This window comes from Phascolarctos cinereus, unplaced genomic scaffold (genome assembly GCF_003287225.1).
Source record: "Phascolarctos cinereus isolate Bilbo 61053 unplaced genomic scaffold, phaCin_HiC Scaffold_2;HRSCAF=192, whole genome shotgun sequence".
Classification (NCBI taxonomy): Eukaryota; Metazoa; Chordata; class Mammalia; order Diprotodontia; family Phascolarctidae; genus Phascolarctos; species Phascolarctos cinereus.
This window is the reverse complement of record NW_027555625.1, coordinates 51,606,967-51,621,139: the sequence shown is the minus strand read 5'-3', so window position 1 is coordinate 51,621,139 and position 14,173 is coordinate 51,606,967. Positions and strand designations below refer to the sequence as shown.

Below are 14,173 nucleotides of genomic sequence, written 5' to 3'. Positions count from 1 at the left end.
GGATCAGACCAGATGATCTCAAAGGTCCCCATCTCCCACGATCCCATGATGTTTTGTAATGCATTCTACTTTAGGGAAGAATTTCTGTTCTTCTTTCAACTAAACCTTTTTTTTTTCCAGTTGGTGATATAGCTAGAGTATCAATAATTCCCCTAGAGCTGCCTATATCCCAGACAACTATAGGGAAATATGTACTTGAGTATGAGTAGGGGTGAAAATAGAAACTATTGGTTCTGGGAATGTTGATTCTACTCTTTTTGACTCTCTGGTCCCCTTGCTGGGACCAGAAGTGAATTTCTCTTGATTTTTCCCCCATTAGAAAGCTCATGGGAAGTATTCTGCAATACTTTCTGTGCCTCTTGGGTAAATTTACACTGTGAGGGTCAGAAGTGTCTTCAGTTCCATCTCTCTGCTTCTAGCGATCATCTAGTCCTGCCTGTCAGAATGACTGGATTCACAACTATATGTGTGGTCTTGCACGACCCCAGCTTCCATGAGACGGACTTGAAGATGATGCCTTCATCTTTAGAAATGAAGTTGGCTAGCTTCTAGTGTCCCACCAGGAGTTAGCATCCAAGGAGGGGGCAGAGCCGTGTGATAATTAAATTTTTGTTTTATTACACAGATACAGAGTTAAGAACAGACATAACCTGAATCATAATGTTTTACAGCTTCCACAGGTCAAACATACAGTACACTTAGAGAAAGCAGGACATAGCAAAGGGGAGGGGACAGCATGCCGCGGACTCCTAACACAGCGTCATTTCTCTAGAGAGGCCAAGGGGCCCAAAGAACAGCAGGGGAACAAGGGCTTTTTATTAAAATTCTAGTTTTCTTAAAAATTAGCTTTTGACTCTTGTGGGGGAGGGGTAGAGTGGTGGCCCCAAACCAATCATCTGCCAGGCTTCCATATCAAGGCTCTTTCCCATCCTCCCTCGCCACTGGCCCTCCCCAAGCCTGCCTCCTCCTGCTAGGACCTTTAGTTCAAGTATTGCATTTTGGTAGGTTGTATAGTATGTATCTCGGCTGGTATTCTGGGAGAGTAATTGTCTCCCTCACCCTGCCCTCCCGTTTCCCACCAGGAGACTCTCAGAGGGAATCTATCCAGGGGAAGAATGTGGAGGGAAGGATCTAGGAAGGGAGGGAAGCCCAGAGGGAAGAGAGGCCAGTAGAGAAAACACCAAGTGCTTTCAAGTCTATTTAGAAGGAAATCAGGTCCAATTAGAGCTGAAACAATTAACTGCTGCTGTTGAAGCATCTTTGGGACTCAGATCTGTCAGCCTTGGAAGGGAGCCCAGGGCTTGCTGAATTGAGGTGATTGAAGCAGAAAGTCTGTGAAGCAATGTTTTCTTTTAATTTAAGACTTTGCTTGATAATTACGATTATGATGGTTATTACTATTATTTTTTTGGCGTCTCTTTCCTGACACTCAGAGCATACACGTCACGGTTATAAGATGGATGTCGTGCCACTTTAAGAAGCGAGCAAACGGTCCCTCAGTTTCTCTCTCTTGCCTCTCCCCTGATCTCTGATTCCCCTTCATCCCCACTCTGTGAAAAAAGGGCCCTACTCTAACCCTGCTTTGGGATGTAAGCTCTTACAGTGAGTAGCCCAGGTCAGCTGGCTGTCGGACCCTGCCCTCAGAAGCCTCAAATCTGAGGGAAAGAGGGAATGGAAGGGGTCATTCAGCCCTCAGAATGGGGACAGCCCATCAGAACACAGGGAAGGAGGGTGCCCAAGAGAGAGGATCAACGTTCAAGGGGAGGGAATGAGAGGGAAGGCCAACGAGTGACCAGCCCAAGATGGAAGTCATCTAGATTCCTAGGGAATACATGGTACCACCGTTCATTAAGCCAGCAGCTAACTAAAGGGTCTCCTCTCCCTGACTCAAAGGGAAGGAGACGAGATCAAAGCTGCCATTGCCCTATGAAAGCAGATGGGCGTGGGGATGAATTGAGGCCAACCTCTACTCTACTTCAGGGAAATTCGGCAGCTGCTGAGGAGGGGAAGCTTGGCCTGAGGCCTCACTTGGTCAGCAGGGCCATCTTGAAAGAGGAAGGTTGTCGCTCAGCCCTTCCCATTGTTTACCCTCTAGTCCCGGGAGCAGTGACCCTGGAGGACATGAGTGGGAGAGAAAAGGATCTCATCCAACCAGTGTCAGGTTTCTTGCCAGGGAATGTGCCAGCCAGAAGACAGGCCTGAGGTGGGAGTGGGGATCAGGGGGTGCTTGTGATCATAGGGCCTCTCAGCAGGTGTGTGGGCTGCTTCCCAAGACAGCAAGCCCCAGGGCCTTCTCCATCAACACCAACCAGTCCCCAAGAAAGGCGCCCTTGCTCTTTCCAGCCAGGCCCATGCTCATCACAATTGTAAGCAGTTGTTAGCTGGGTCTGGGCTCCTCTCCTCCTACTAGAAGACGGGGAATCACTATCCCTAATCTTTTCAAGGGAAGCCTCATCCCGGGAGATATCGAAAATTAGCCCGGACCGACTGCTCCAGTCAAAGATAAAAGCAATGCCATAACTCCTAGAGGCAGAGTTCTCTTGTTGTATATCCCCAGTGCTTAGCATGGGGCCTGGTCCAGAGTAAGTGTTCAATAAATGCTTGTAGGCTGACTCACTTGTTGGCTCAGGGGCCATTATTGGGAGATCATGAAAGAGCTTCTCCCAATAATGAATCATTTCCTGAGGCACTGGCCCTATTTCTCCTGTGCAGGTTGGTAACCTGTGGTCCTGAAAGCCAACAAATGGGGTCAACCAGGTATTCAGAACTTGTGCCTTTTTGGGGCTCCAAAACAAGGGTCTCTCACAGATCTTTTGGTACCGTGGGGAATCTGTTGACTCTAATTTGGGAGGGAAGGACAGATGGATGCCAGAAATGGGTGCTTTGGGGTCAGCCCGAGTGTCTGTGGGGAATAATCCGTGAGCAGGAGGCCTAAGGACCAACCACGGGTCCCCTCCCACTAAAAAACAAGAACCGAAACAAAACCCCAACCACCAAAAACCCAAACAGATCCAAAACCAATTCTTAGCTTTACAGCTGCTTTTCTTCCTGCCTCAGACCAGAAACCTGTTCTGGGTCCCTCACCCTGGCAGACCCAAAGACTCCCGGGCAGTACTGTTCTCAGCTTGCTGGCTGCCCCCAGCTCAGTGGCCAACACACTGACCCGAGTTTTCTTCTCCACCCCTTAGGTCAGGGCAACATCCCAGCATGGAGCCAGGAGCAGGTACAAGCGTAACTTCTTCCTCACTCCAACTCCATGCATGGCCTTCTGGGCACACATTTCTGTCTCCCAATTCCACAAAGTTGTAAAATAAGTTCTGGTCCCTATCATCTGTTTTGCATCAATCATTGAAAGGAAGGGGAAAGAGCTGAGAGGTCCAGCCATGAGGATGGCACCCAGATGATGTTTCTGGGCTCTTGGGGTCTCTTTGCTTTTGGATGGAGGTCCATTAAACATCTATTTTGCTAAACTAAGAGGAGATGTGAAAGACCAAGTAACTTTCTGGATCTCTAGGAAGGCAGGAAAAGGGCATTCTCTTCTACCTTATTTGGTCTGAGCTTCTCCAAGCCTTCCTGTAATCCTTTCTGTAATAGGCTGCAGGGTCCCAAATTCTGGGTTAATTCAGACGAGGCAGCATGCCTTGGGATGTATGACCTAGTAATCGTGAATCCTACAAACTGAGCAAATTGAAGACATCAGAGATAGCCCTACCACTGAGGTCCCTGGTAGCAATGAAAAGAGAAAGAACACCTATTCCAACCTTGAGAAACCGTGGCTTGGGGGATGGTGAGGGAAGGGAAATTCTGAAGCTCTGTGGGTAGGAGTGAGGAGACTTAGGTCAAGCTGTCATGGATCCCGAGCAAAGGTGGGGAATACAGAAATAGAATTAGCCTCCATCCGGTGATTTATCTGCACCTTGGAAATTGACAGTGTTCTCGTTCTGAATGATCTAGGGGAGAGGAACCCTCTCCTATCACCATGCCTAGCTGTCTGTCCTCTGAGGTCCTGCCTGACCACTGTCTCCTGCCTTTGGCTTTGGCCTCTGAATGCTAGTTAAAGCTGTCTTTTGAGTTTGGGATTCTGCTAGGGGCTCTGGGAGCGGTAGCCACTCACAGAGCTTTTGGTTCAATGGCGAGTGTGATCTTGACTAGTGGCTTTAAAGAAAAAACAAGGGAGCAAACCACACCTCTTAGTCTATGGTCCTTAAGCACATTGGAGGTAGCAAGGTAGGATACAGCTTCTGAGCAGGAGCAAGGAGGCAGAGGCAGAGACAGAGAGGCATAGGAAGGCCAGGGGTCAGACAGAAGAGAACGCTTAGAAAGTCAACCCAGCAGCACTCAGGACTGACAGGCCCCTTCAGTGGATCATATCAGAAATGCTTCTTGACATATTGTCTTTTTCATGAAGTAAAAATGGCTGATGACCAGTACGAAGATTAGAGGATGTATCAATTACAATGGTTATACTGCATTCTAACATTGCTCAATTTCTCTCTAAATCTCCAAAAGAACCTCTGAAAACACACTGTCACTGGCAATTCAGAAAGCAAAATTATCAACATCCCCTCTTTGCCACCTCCTATCCCCACAAAATGTCGGGATTTCAGGTTTGGTTCCACTAGAAGGTCTTTGGCTGAGCTAGCTTGGGACGAGGGTGGTGAGTGGCAAACTGTATCTCTGAGGATTAATTCCTAATCATCTAAAGAAGATACCAGTAGCCTTCCAACAACGTGACCCCCGTTAGAATGAAGACACCCAGTCTTCCACTTGGAATCAACCAAAGCCTTCCCCAGGGGGCCAGCCCTTCCTCAATGCACCCTCTTGGGTAATCAACCTGAGGGATCTCATGTTAGATAGCTCAACCATTCTTTAGGAAAAAGTCCTCAAAACAGAGATCAGGGACTGGGATCAGGCCAGCTCTGTTTGTCCAAATAACCTGAGCAGTCACCCTTTCACCTCAATACCATGTTTTTCTAGAACCAAGGAACTATGTTCTAATGGTCACTTGCCAAGAAAAGGCAAATATTTTTCTTCCTGTGCTACTGGAGGGGCATTCAGCAACAGAACCAGCAAACGGGGCAAGGAATCCACCCAAAGGTCAACAGCACATTTATTTGCTGGGTGGTTTGTGGGGCGACCTACATATATATTTTTAACTTTGCTGGGGTGGAGGGGAGGGTGGCGAAAGGGAGAGAGTAATGATGGCTGGATAAGTGGCCTGGCACCATGGAAACATGCTCTGCCTTCTGGCTGGAAAGCTGCTACTTTCCATGATTCTAGGGCTTCACAAGGAGGAAGTAACCTAATGGAAATGATTAGGTGGATTTTACACTGGAAATGCAATCTGGGCACATTAGTAAGTGAGGGTGCCACAGGGCCTACCCTGGAACAAATCTGCTCAGGGGAGAAGGTTCCCTCATTTCCTTTCTAGATGTTGGGTTTCCTCTACTATCCAAAAAAGATCCAAAAACTTAACTCAAACTGCCGTCCTGAGAGTAAGAGAAAACAATGCTTCTACTCAAGTTGAATAGGGAATTGGCCAATATCTAATGATCCCACCTTACAAGGTTGGGCCTCTGACACCTTAAGCTGCTAGTGCCTTCTTTCTACAAGTCCTAACAGCTAATGACTTGGGGTCAGTGAGAATACTGTCCTGAACCCAGCCATGTTGTTCTCCAAAGGACACTCCCCCAGCCAAAATCACTGCCTGAGCTCTCTCTGTCTCTTTTTGAGTTAGAAGATAGGCAGGCCCTAATCCACCTGAATTGACCACACAGTCTCACTGACTTGTTCCTTGGAGATCAGGACTGAAGATACTGTTAGGTTTTCATTTAGATCAAGATGCCCAGCTCAGCAAAATGGCAGTCATGTCCTTATCCCTATCTGCCTAGCGATCTTCTTAAACCAAGGCACCAAAACCCATCCTTCAAACCCTGTGGCCCAGAGGGAAACACATCTGTTTCCAAAGTAAACAGGCTTCAGGACACCAAGGAGTTTCAAAGGACTCAGCTACAGGGGAAGGAAGGAAGACGACAAGGAATCATGGGTCATGAGGGAAGAGAATGCATGGGAAAATGAACTGGGAGAGGTAGTGGGAGAGATCTTTAGCATACACACATCTGATACTGGTACAGTCAACAGACTCAATGCTTGGGAGAAGAACAGAAGTCAAAAACTGAGGAAACTGGGGAATAAGTTTAGCCCTGCATCTCCCTACAGAGCTATTGTAATTTTAAAGAAGTCTTAGCTCTTGGGATACCTATGGAACCTTCAAGCCTCTATGTATGTACTCAATGGTCAGACAAGCAGAGCCCTGCACTGCAGAGGGGTGGGGGTGTGTGTGTGTGTGTGTGTGTGTGTGTGTGTGTGTGTGTGTGTGTGTGTGTGTGTGTGTGTATAAAGATATCAATAGGTTCCTTATCCCACCCAATACACCCAATTTGCTTTCTGGACTCGAGTTTCATCTGCCAGAATTTCCTTTGGACAATGACCCTGTTGGCAGTGACTCAATTTACTCCTCCCTTTTCATTACAAAAAGAACAGATTTTTGTGACTCTGGGATATATAACAACAATTAAAAACCAAAACAAAAACAAAGCAAAACAAAACAAAAAAATCCATCATTTCCCCAAGGACCACACTTCGGATTTTTTTTCTTAAAACCTGTTTCCTAAACTTTACATACTTCAGTGGTTTCTCTTATTTTTATTTGGCAAACATCTTTTCTTTATTATCATCATCATTAATATCATTATTTGGACCTCTGCAAATACTATATACATTCACATTAACGTACAATATTGACTTCTTGACTCCTGGCTGGGAATCTTTTTGAAACCCCCATATTTCAGTAGCTGGGCCACTCTCCATATTGCACTCCCGTCCTCTGTACTTTGTACAATGATACAAGAAAATGCAAAATAGTCTACATTGTCTCTCTTTTGTTTTTCTTCCATTAAGTACAAGTATTAATTTTCTTTCTCCTTCATTTCCTCCTAGGAATCCTTGTGAGAGTTGGAAGGGGCAGAGGGGGCAAGGGAAGGGGGCAAAAAGGTGCCAGTAACAGGGAAAATGTTCAAATGAAAAGACCTATCATGTGCCATCAAAGGAGCAGAGGAAAAAACATCTGGGGGACAAGTGGACACAAAAGCAAGGGATTATATACAGGCAATCAAAATAGTCTTCAGAAGGTAGGATGAGGGGCAGAATACAAAGGTGGGTTTGTTTTTTTTTTCTGTTGTTGTTGTTTGTTTTGTTGTATTTTCCTGCAAAAGTGTGGAAGAGAGGAGAACAGCAATAAGGAGATACTGTGACAAGGGGTGGGGGGGAAATGGAGAGAAGAGAGGTAGAGGAGGAAAAGGAGAAGCAGAAAGTATTGGTATAAGTTGCTATCTGCTCATGCTCTGAAAAGCAGTCAAGAATCAATCCAAAAGATTGTCACAGTTTTTTTTTTTTTTCAGAACAATGCTCTCTCTGGAAAGGAACACTTTAGCACTTTTTTTTTCATCATCAGAAAAATTAAATGCGTTGAAAATCCATTGAGGGCGGGAAAATAGAGGTATCTTCCCCTTACACATACATACATACACACACACATTCACACATATATGCACCCATGCACACACGTCCATACACAAACTGGGTTTTAAAATTTTTTCCTGGGCTTGGCTTGGTCAATCCTGATGATGCTTTTTTTTTCCTTTTTACTTTACTCCTGTTTAATAACCAAACTCTGAAGCCACAGATGCAAATCCCATAGTCTGGCAGAAAGGTGGGGGGTGGGGAGGGAGATCCAAAGCCTGAGAGCTGAGCGGGTAAAATAGGGCTGGGGGCCTCATTCTTCACTGCTGGTGCCAACGACTCACCAGCTGAGCAGTCACCATTGTTCGGTTGGGACAAATGAGTGTCCTTGTTTGATTAAAAAAAAAAAGATCTGGGGCTGTTCCCCCTCTGAAAAATGTAAAACCCCAACCAAGAACCAAAAACCAACCAACCAGCCCCAAATCAAACAAACCCAAGAGTAATAAAACAGAAAAAAAAATACTTTGGCAGTGACAAAAAAGAAGTCTGGATTGGTTTTCTTGTGAGAGTTTGCTTTTTGGATTTCCTTTGGAGCAGAGGTGTATCTGGTATTCTTGGCTAGCTAGCAAGGTAGTTTACAAGTAAGCTTCCTTTACTTTTGTTTTTAAAAATCTTTTTTGGATTTTACTTAAAGCCAAAGAGTTTGACATTAAAAAAATAAAAAATAAAACAAAAATAAAACCAAAAACCATTTCTTGCATCAGAAATTGTAATCCTTCTTACCGTCTTTGCTGCACCTGCCCCTCCCATCACGCAGGGGGCAATTTGGCAGAATATCCAACTATAAAAAGAACAGTTCTTTTTCCCTTTTCATTGAAAAAAAAACCACACTCAAAAAACGAAAACCCCACAGTTTTCTTTGTCCATTTCTGAGTAGCTCTTTTGGGGAAAAACCAACGCAAGCCCAAACCAAGGAACAAGCTCCCCTCTACCCACCCTCCCCAAACAAAATCCTTCACTGAAAATATAAGCCACCAAATTATTAAAAAAAAAAATTAAACAAGAAAGTGTGTAAGAGAGATCTAGAGAGAGAGAGGAGAGAAAGAGAGGAGACAGAAAGAGACAAGAGAGAAAGAGACAAGAGGGAAACTGACAAGACAGAGAAAGACAGATTAACGGAGAAGAAGGTTTGTACTTTCTTTGTGAAATCCACTTTTAAAGCCCAGTTTTGAAGATCTGTGAGGATCACTCGAAGAGATAGAGGTCGTTTGGAGGTCGAATGAAATCGTCAGGTAGCTGAGGAAGTTGCATTGAATGCATTTTTTTTTTTCTTTTGGAGAAAAGCAGTTAGCAGCAGTGACTTTTGTAGGTTCTCGGATCCCGTTGTATCTTCCTCCCCCTGGATGGGGCTAGCGGGAGGCAGTTTCCAGGGGGGCTGGGGTGGCCGGGGTGCCCGAGCGGGAGGCGGCTGCCGAGCTGCTCTCGCTGGGGCTGGTGGCCACAGCCACGGCTACTACGTCCGGCTGGGCGGGGCCCACCCCATTGGTTGGGGCGGAGCCCGCGGCTGCCTGGAGGCCCTGGAGCGTCTGGCCACACACGTGGTGGTGTTTCTCCCAGTCCTTGTGCTGGCAGAAGGAGCCGCAGTAGCGGGCAGTGTTGCAGCCGCTGCAGGTCTCGCTGGCTTTGCGCCCACAGTTCCAACAGCTCTGGGGGTGGGGGGACAGAGGGCAGTGTCAGGTGTGTGTGTGTGTGGGGAGCCTTGACTGACCTACCAGGTCCGAGTAGGCACCTCCCTCATTCCTCTCCTCTAAGGATGCTCAGAGACCATGAGGAGAGGGCGGGCAATATGGAGTCTCAGGACTGAAGAAATGTGCCCTCAGACTGATCTATTTGGCTGGCCTTGGGGAAGACACTCTTTGGGCCTCAGTTTCCTACTCTGTGAAATGAGGATAACTGTTTTGTGAGGGTGGTTTTGAATCAAATCAGTCAGGAGATGTGAATGGACTCCAACAAGCATTATATGCTATAATGTGCAAAGCCCCACATGGGTCTCAAGTTTCCCCATCTGGACAATGAAAGGTTTGGAACTAAATGATCTCTAAATGCCTTCCCAGTTCTAATAATTAGCTTGGAAAATGTACTGAACTTGGATTCACGGGGCCTGAGGCCAAATTTCTTCTTTCTATCAGTTTTCTCATGTGATCAGATCAAATGACTTCTAAATCTATGATTCCATGACCATGAAGGTCTTCTGAAGCTCTAGCACCCTGTATCTATGAACCAGTACAAGGCATTTCCCTTCTTACTCTTGCAGTGACAGTCTGGGAAAGGCCAAACCTGGAACCTGAGAACATCTGTGGGTTTCACATATTGTTGCTTTACAAAGTCCCAGGCATAACTGTCCCAACCTGGCTGGGTAATAAAGAGGGAAGAGATTATAGAGCCACTGAGGAGGATTCAGTAGCTGGCTGAGTGTCTTAGGGCTACCCTAAAGTTTCCCCTGAGCTGCCTTAATTGGAAGGCCTTCAGGATCATTTCAAGGGGTTACCAGCTACTTCCCAGGGGCTGGGGATGGTGTTAGGCCAAAGGTAGAGTGCAAAACTCCTGACTGGCCAGAACCAGATTAAAATGTAATTGGAAAATACATAACAAAATAAGTCAAATACAATGAAACACAGATGACATTACATTTTAAAACTAATATGCTGCCCACAGGAAGCCTTGTGTGTGGATTTTGTTATTCAGTTGTTTTTAGTCATGTCTGACTCTTCATGACCCCATTTGTAGTTTTCTTGGCAAAGATATTAACGTGATTTGCCATTTCCTTCTCAAGCTCATTTTACAGATGAGGAAACTGAGGCAAACAGTTAAGTACTTGTCCATGGTCACACAGCTAGTAAGTGTTTGGGGCTAGATTTGAATTCAGGTCTTCCTGACTCTAGGTGGGGCACTCTATCCACTGTGACACCTAGCTGCCCCTATGTATGGATTAATGATGCCCTTTTCTATTGGGGTTTGACATCTCTGGTATAGGCTGTACGTACTGGTGCTCTTCAGGGAAGGGGGTTTTCTCAAAGGAGTATGGGGAGAGGAACATGGCACAAGGAGTAAGGAGGGGGCAGTAATGAAGCAGAGGGATCCTAGCGAATGGACTCATTCAGTTGGAGAAGCCATTGCTGTCTCAAGTCTCCCAAGGCCTTCAGGACCACATCTAACCAGTCTAGGCAGAGGAGACTGTGTTTCTAAAGGGCTCCCCCCTGCCCATCCTCCAAGGAAAGGAGAGTTTCCACAAGGAAAATTCAAAATGACCCTCACAGGAAGGGACCTCAGGACCATATGGTCCAAGCCACACATTTTACCGATCAAGGGATTGAGCGCTGGAAGAGGTGGGGGGGGGGGTCATGAAGAGATTTGCCCACAAGGCATAAGCATCAGAGGTGAGATTTGAATCCAGGTCCTTCAGAGAGTGATGGGGGGGACACCCTGGGCAGAGTCAGGAACTCTGTCCACTATTGGGAGAAACCCTTCTTCAGATACGTCAGTCTTTTACTCCCATTTCTTCTTTAACAAAGAAGAAAGAAGACAATTCCTATTAATCCACAAAGTATATCTACGGACACCTATTTGTTAACCTTGTCAAGCCCTGTGCTTGTGGACACTGAGGCAATAAGAGGAAGAAGGGCATGACCAGAACCCCAAGATGTCGGAGAACAAAAGAAGAAAGACGAGAGGAATCCCTGTCACCCGTCCCTGTGTCTGCTGTGGAACAGGTCTTTGGTTGTAGGTGGGTGTTGTGTGTCCTGTGGTCCTCCCTGACCTACGAGGGCAGGGGGAGCAGGGGGCAGATTTGGTATAAGAAGGAAATGAGCATGGCCCTACCTCGCTGGAGTCTTCCTGCTGATTGACAACAGTCAGGGCGTCCTCGGAGGCCTGCCGCTTGGCCTCGGCCAGGGCCCGCTCCATCTTCGCTCGCTCGGTCGTGATGACTTCATGGGCTTTGCGTTCTGCGTCGGACACGGCCTTCTGCAGCTCGGACATCGCCTGGCGCTTTACCTCGTTCACAGCTTCCTCTGAAAGGCAGCGCGAGGGGAGGGCTGCTGAGTCAGCATTCTGGGCTGGCCACGCGCATGGGGCTCACACAGGGGGCCTGGGGAGGTGAACTCAGACTTGAGGTGCGTGTTTGTGGGCGTGAACATGTGCGACCTTGGAGGCTACTAAGTCTAACTCTGCCATTTGACAGATGAAGAAACTGAGGCCCAGGAAGGGATGTCTCCAGGGTCACATAGGAAATGGGCATCAGAGGCAGAATTTGAACCTAGGTCTTCTTGGAACAGCTGGGAAATGTGGTGGGTAGAATGCTGGTCCTGGAGACAGGAAGATATGAGTTCAAATCCAGCAGCCAGCTCAAATTTATTAGCTGTGTGACTCTAGGCAAGTCATATAACCTCTGTCTGCCTCAGTTTCCTCAATTGTAAAACGGGGATAATAATAGCATCTACCTCCCAGGGTTGTTGTGAGGATCAAATGAGTTAACAGTTGTAAAGTGCCTTGGCATAGTGCCTAGCATTTAGTAGGTGCTATAGAAATGCTAGGTATTCTTCTTCTCTGACTCTAAAACCAGTCTCTTCCTACTATACCACACTGTCTTCCATGCCCATGTATATGCATAGTCATGAATGTGCACACATGCATGCAGGTATAGATAGGTAAGCACACTGAGACTTATCTGAAAGCTCTGTGTGTGTGTATGTATGTGGGTTAAGCACTTTACAAATATTATCTCATTTTAATCCTCACAACAACCTGGAGGTAAACGCTATTATTCTCATCCTCTTTTACAAATGAAGAAACTGAGGCAGAGAGAGGTGAAGTGACTGGCTCACAGCTGTACAGTTAGTAAGTGTCTGAGGTGAGATTTGAACTCAGGTCTTCCTACTCCCAGGTCCAATGCCATATTCACTCTGAAATGCTTCCAAGTGGAGGCTGGGATCCTTCAAGCCCACGGTCACACCCTACTCTCCAACCCAGAGTGGTTCCAGGCTTCTGGACAAGCCCCATCATGCATTCCAGTGGGGCAGCTGTTTCATGGTATCTGTATGCTCTCTGGCTCACACTGTGGCACTGTGACTAAATTAGCAGGTTCCAGGGACCCAGAAAATCTCAAGGGACAACAATAGAAAGTCCCTTTGGAAAAAAAACCACATCTTTCAATAGGATAACTCATCCTAGGAGATGAAAAGCTTGGTCTGTTGAAAGAGACCAGAGTTGCAAGTCTAGAGGTGTGGATCTAAACTTGCTAGATGACACTGAACAAGTCAATTCAGAGTCAATTTCTTCATTTATCTAACGAGAGAGTGGAAGTAGATGATTTCCAAGACCCCTTCCAGGTGAAAACCTCTTTAAGGGGCCAGAGCTCAACTCAGGGATCTTATAAAACAAAGAGGGGCGCATATATACGGGAGGGTAGGTAATGGTGGGAAGATCCCGCATGATGACACCTGAAGTCTCCAGGCCTGGGGGTCTTGTGTTTAAAAAATAGCATTATAGGATTTAGAATGGGACGGAACCTTAGAGATAATTTAGAGGCACAGTATGGTATACCACAGCAAAAATGGTAGACTTGGGATCAGAAGATATGGGTTTTAAATCCCACCTAGAGTGGTCACACAATGACGAGCGAGTCATTTCAACTCTCAGAGCCTCAGTTTCCCCATTTGTAAAATGGGGATAAGAATAATGACTCTACTTCATAGAGTTGTGAAGAAATCACATTTCAAACCTATGAGTCCTTTTGGAACGGCTGTGATTTATTTTAATAAAATCCAATCACTAATTTTAAAGATGAGCAGATTGGGGCCAAGAGAGGAAAAATAACTTACCCAAAGCCAGGCAGATAGTAAGTAAGAGAGCTACACTTTAATCCCAGGGCCCCTTAGTCCAAATCCAGTGTTCTATCCACCACAGGAATTGCTTGTGGCTTTATTTAAGTGATATGTTGTGATCCTGGCAAGATGGTGAGTGTGCGTGCGTGTGTGCGTGCGTGTGTGTGTGTGTGTGTGTGTGTGTGTGACCTGACTTGCTCTTTACTCTTACTATCTAGGATAGCAAAAGGGTTCCCCTTTAACACTCACCAGCTTTTCTCCAGATTTCTTCTGGCATATAACCGGATAGAGGCCGGGGTACAAACTCCCGGTGACTTTCTAAAAAATGAGAATGAAAAGGGATCAGCCCTGAAGATCAAAAGTGATAAGATCTCAAGCCCTACAGCGGCACACTGGTTCCCCCTCAGAAAGCTGATGCTGCCATTCCTAGTGACTGGGCCCTATTACCATGGTGCCTGAAAGGAAGAAGGACACTCAGGCTGCTTCTCCCAGTCTCTGCCCTTGGACAGAGTCAGGCTCAGGCTTTGGCTGAAGAAGGTGCCTCTGGGGCTGGGCTCTGGGCATTGCTGGCCCATGACAGAATCTCGCTACTGATCAGCATTATCTTTGCAGTTTTCTGGCTTAGGCACTAGCCCAGATCAACATGGCCCTTGGATAGACCAGGATGATTTAGAATCATGAAATCATAGAATTTTGATTCCGGGAGAACTGGAAGGGTCCTACAGGACCAGCTAGAAAGAACCCTATGGGATTCTCTACATGCCAGGGCC

The 14,173-nt window shown here is 46.4% G+C and overlaps 1 protein-coding gene across 5 annotated transcripts in view; it reads right to left on the bottom strand.

Annotated features, from left to right (window-relative positions):
* Nucleotides 1-595: 595 nt before the first annotated feature.
* Nucleotides 596-14,173, bottom strand: part of CBFA2T3 (CBFA2/RUNX1 partner transcriptional co-repressor 3) — a 203,630-nt gene continuing 190,052 nt past the window's right edge. For all 5 annotated transcript variants that reach the window (XM_020989148.2, XM_020989144.2, XM_020989143.2 and 2 more), the window contains 3 exons: nt 13,653-13,721; nt 11,401-11,591; nt 596-9,227 (listed from right to left, as the gene is read on the bottom strand). In XM_020989148.2, coding sequence (XP_020844807.1) covers nt 8,931-9,227; nt 11,401-11,591; nt 13,653-13,721 — 557 coding nt within the window. In that variant the 3' untranslated portion in view covers nt 596-8,930. The remainder of the gene's footprint in view (nt 9,228-11,400; nt 11,592-13,652; nt 13,722-14,173) is intronic.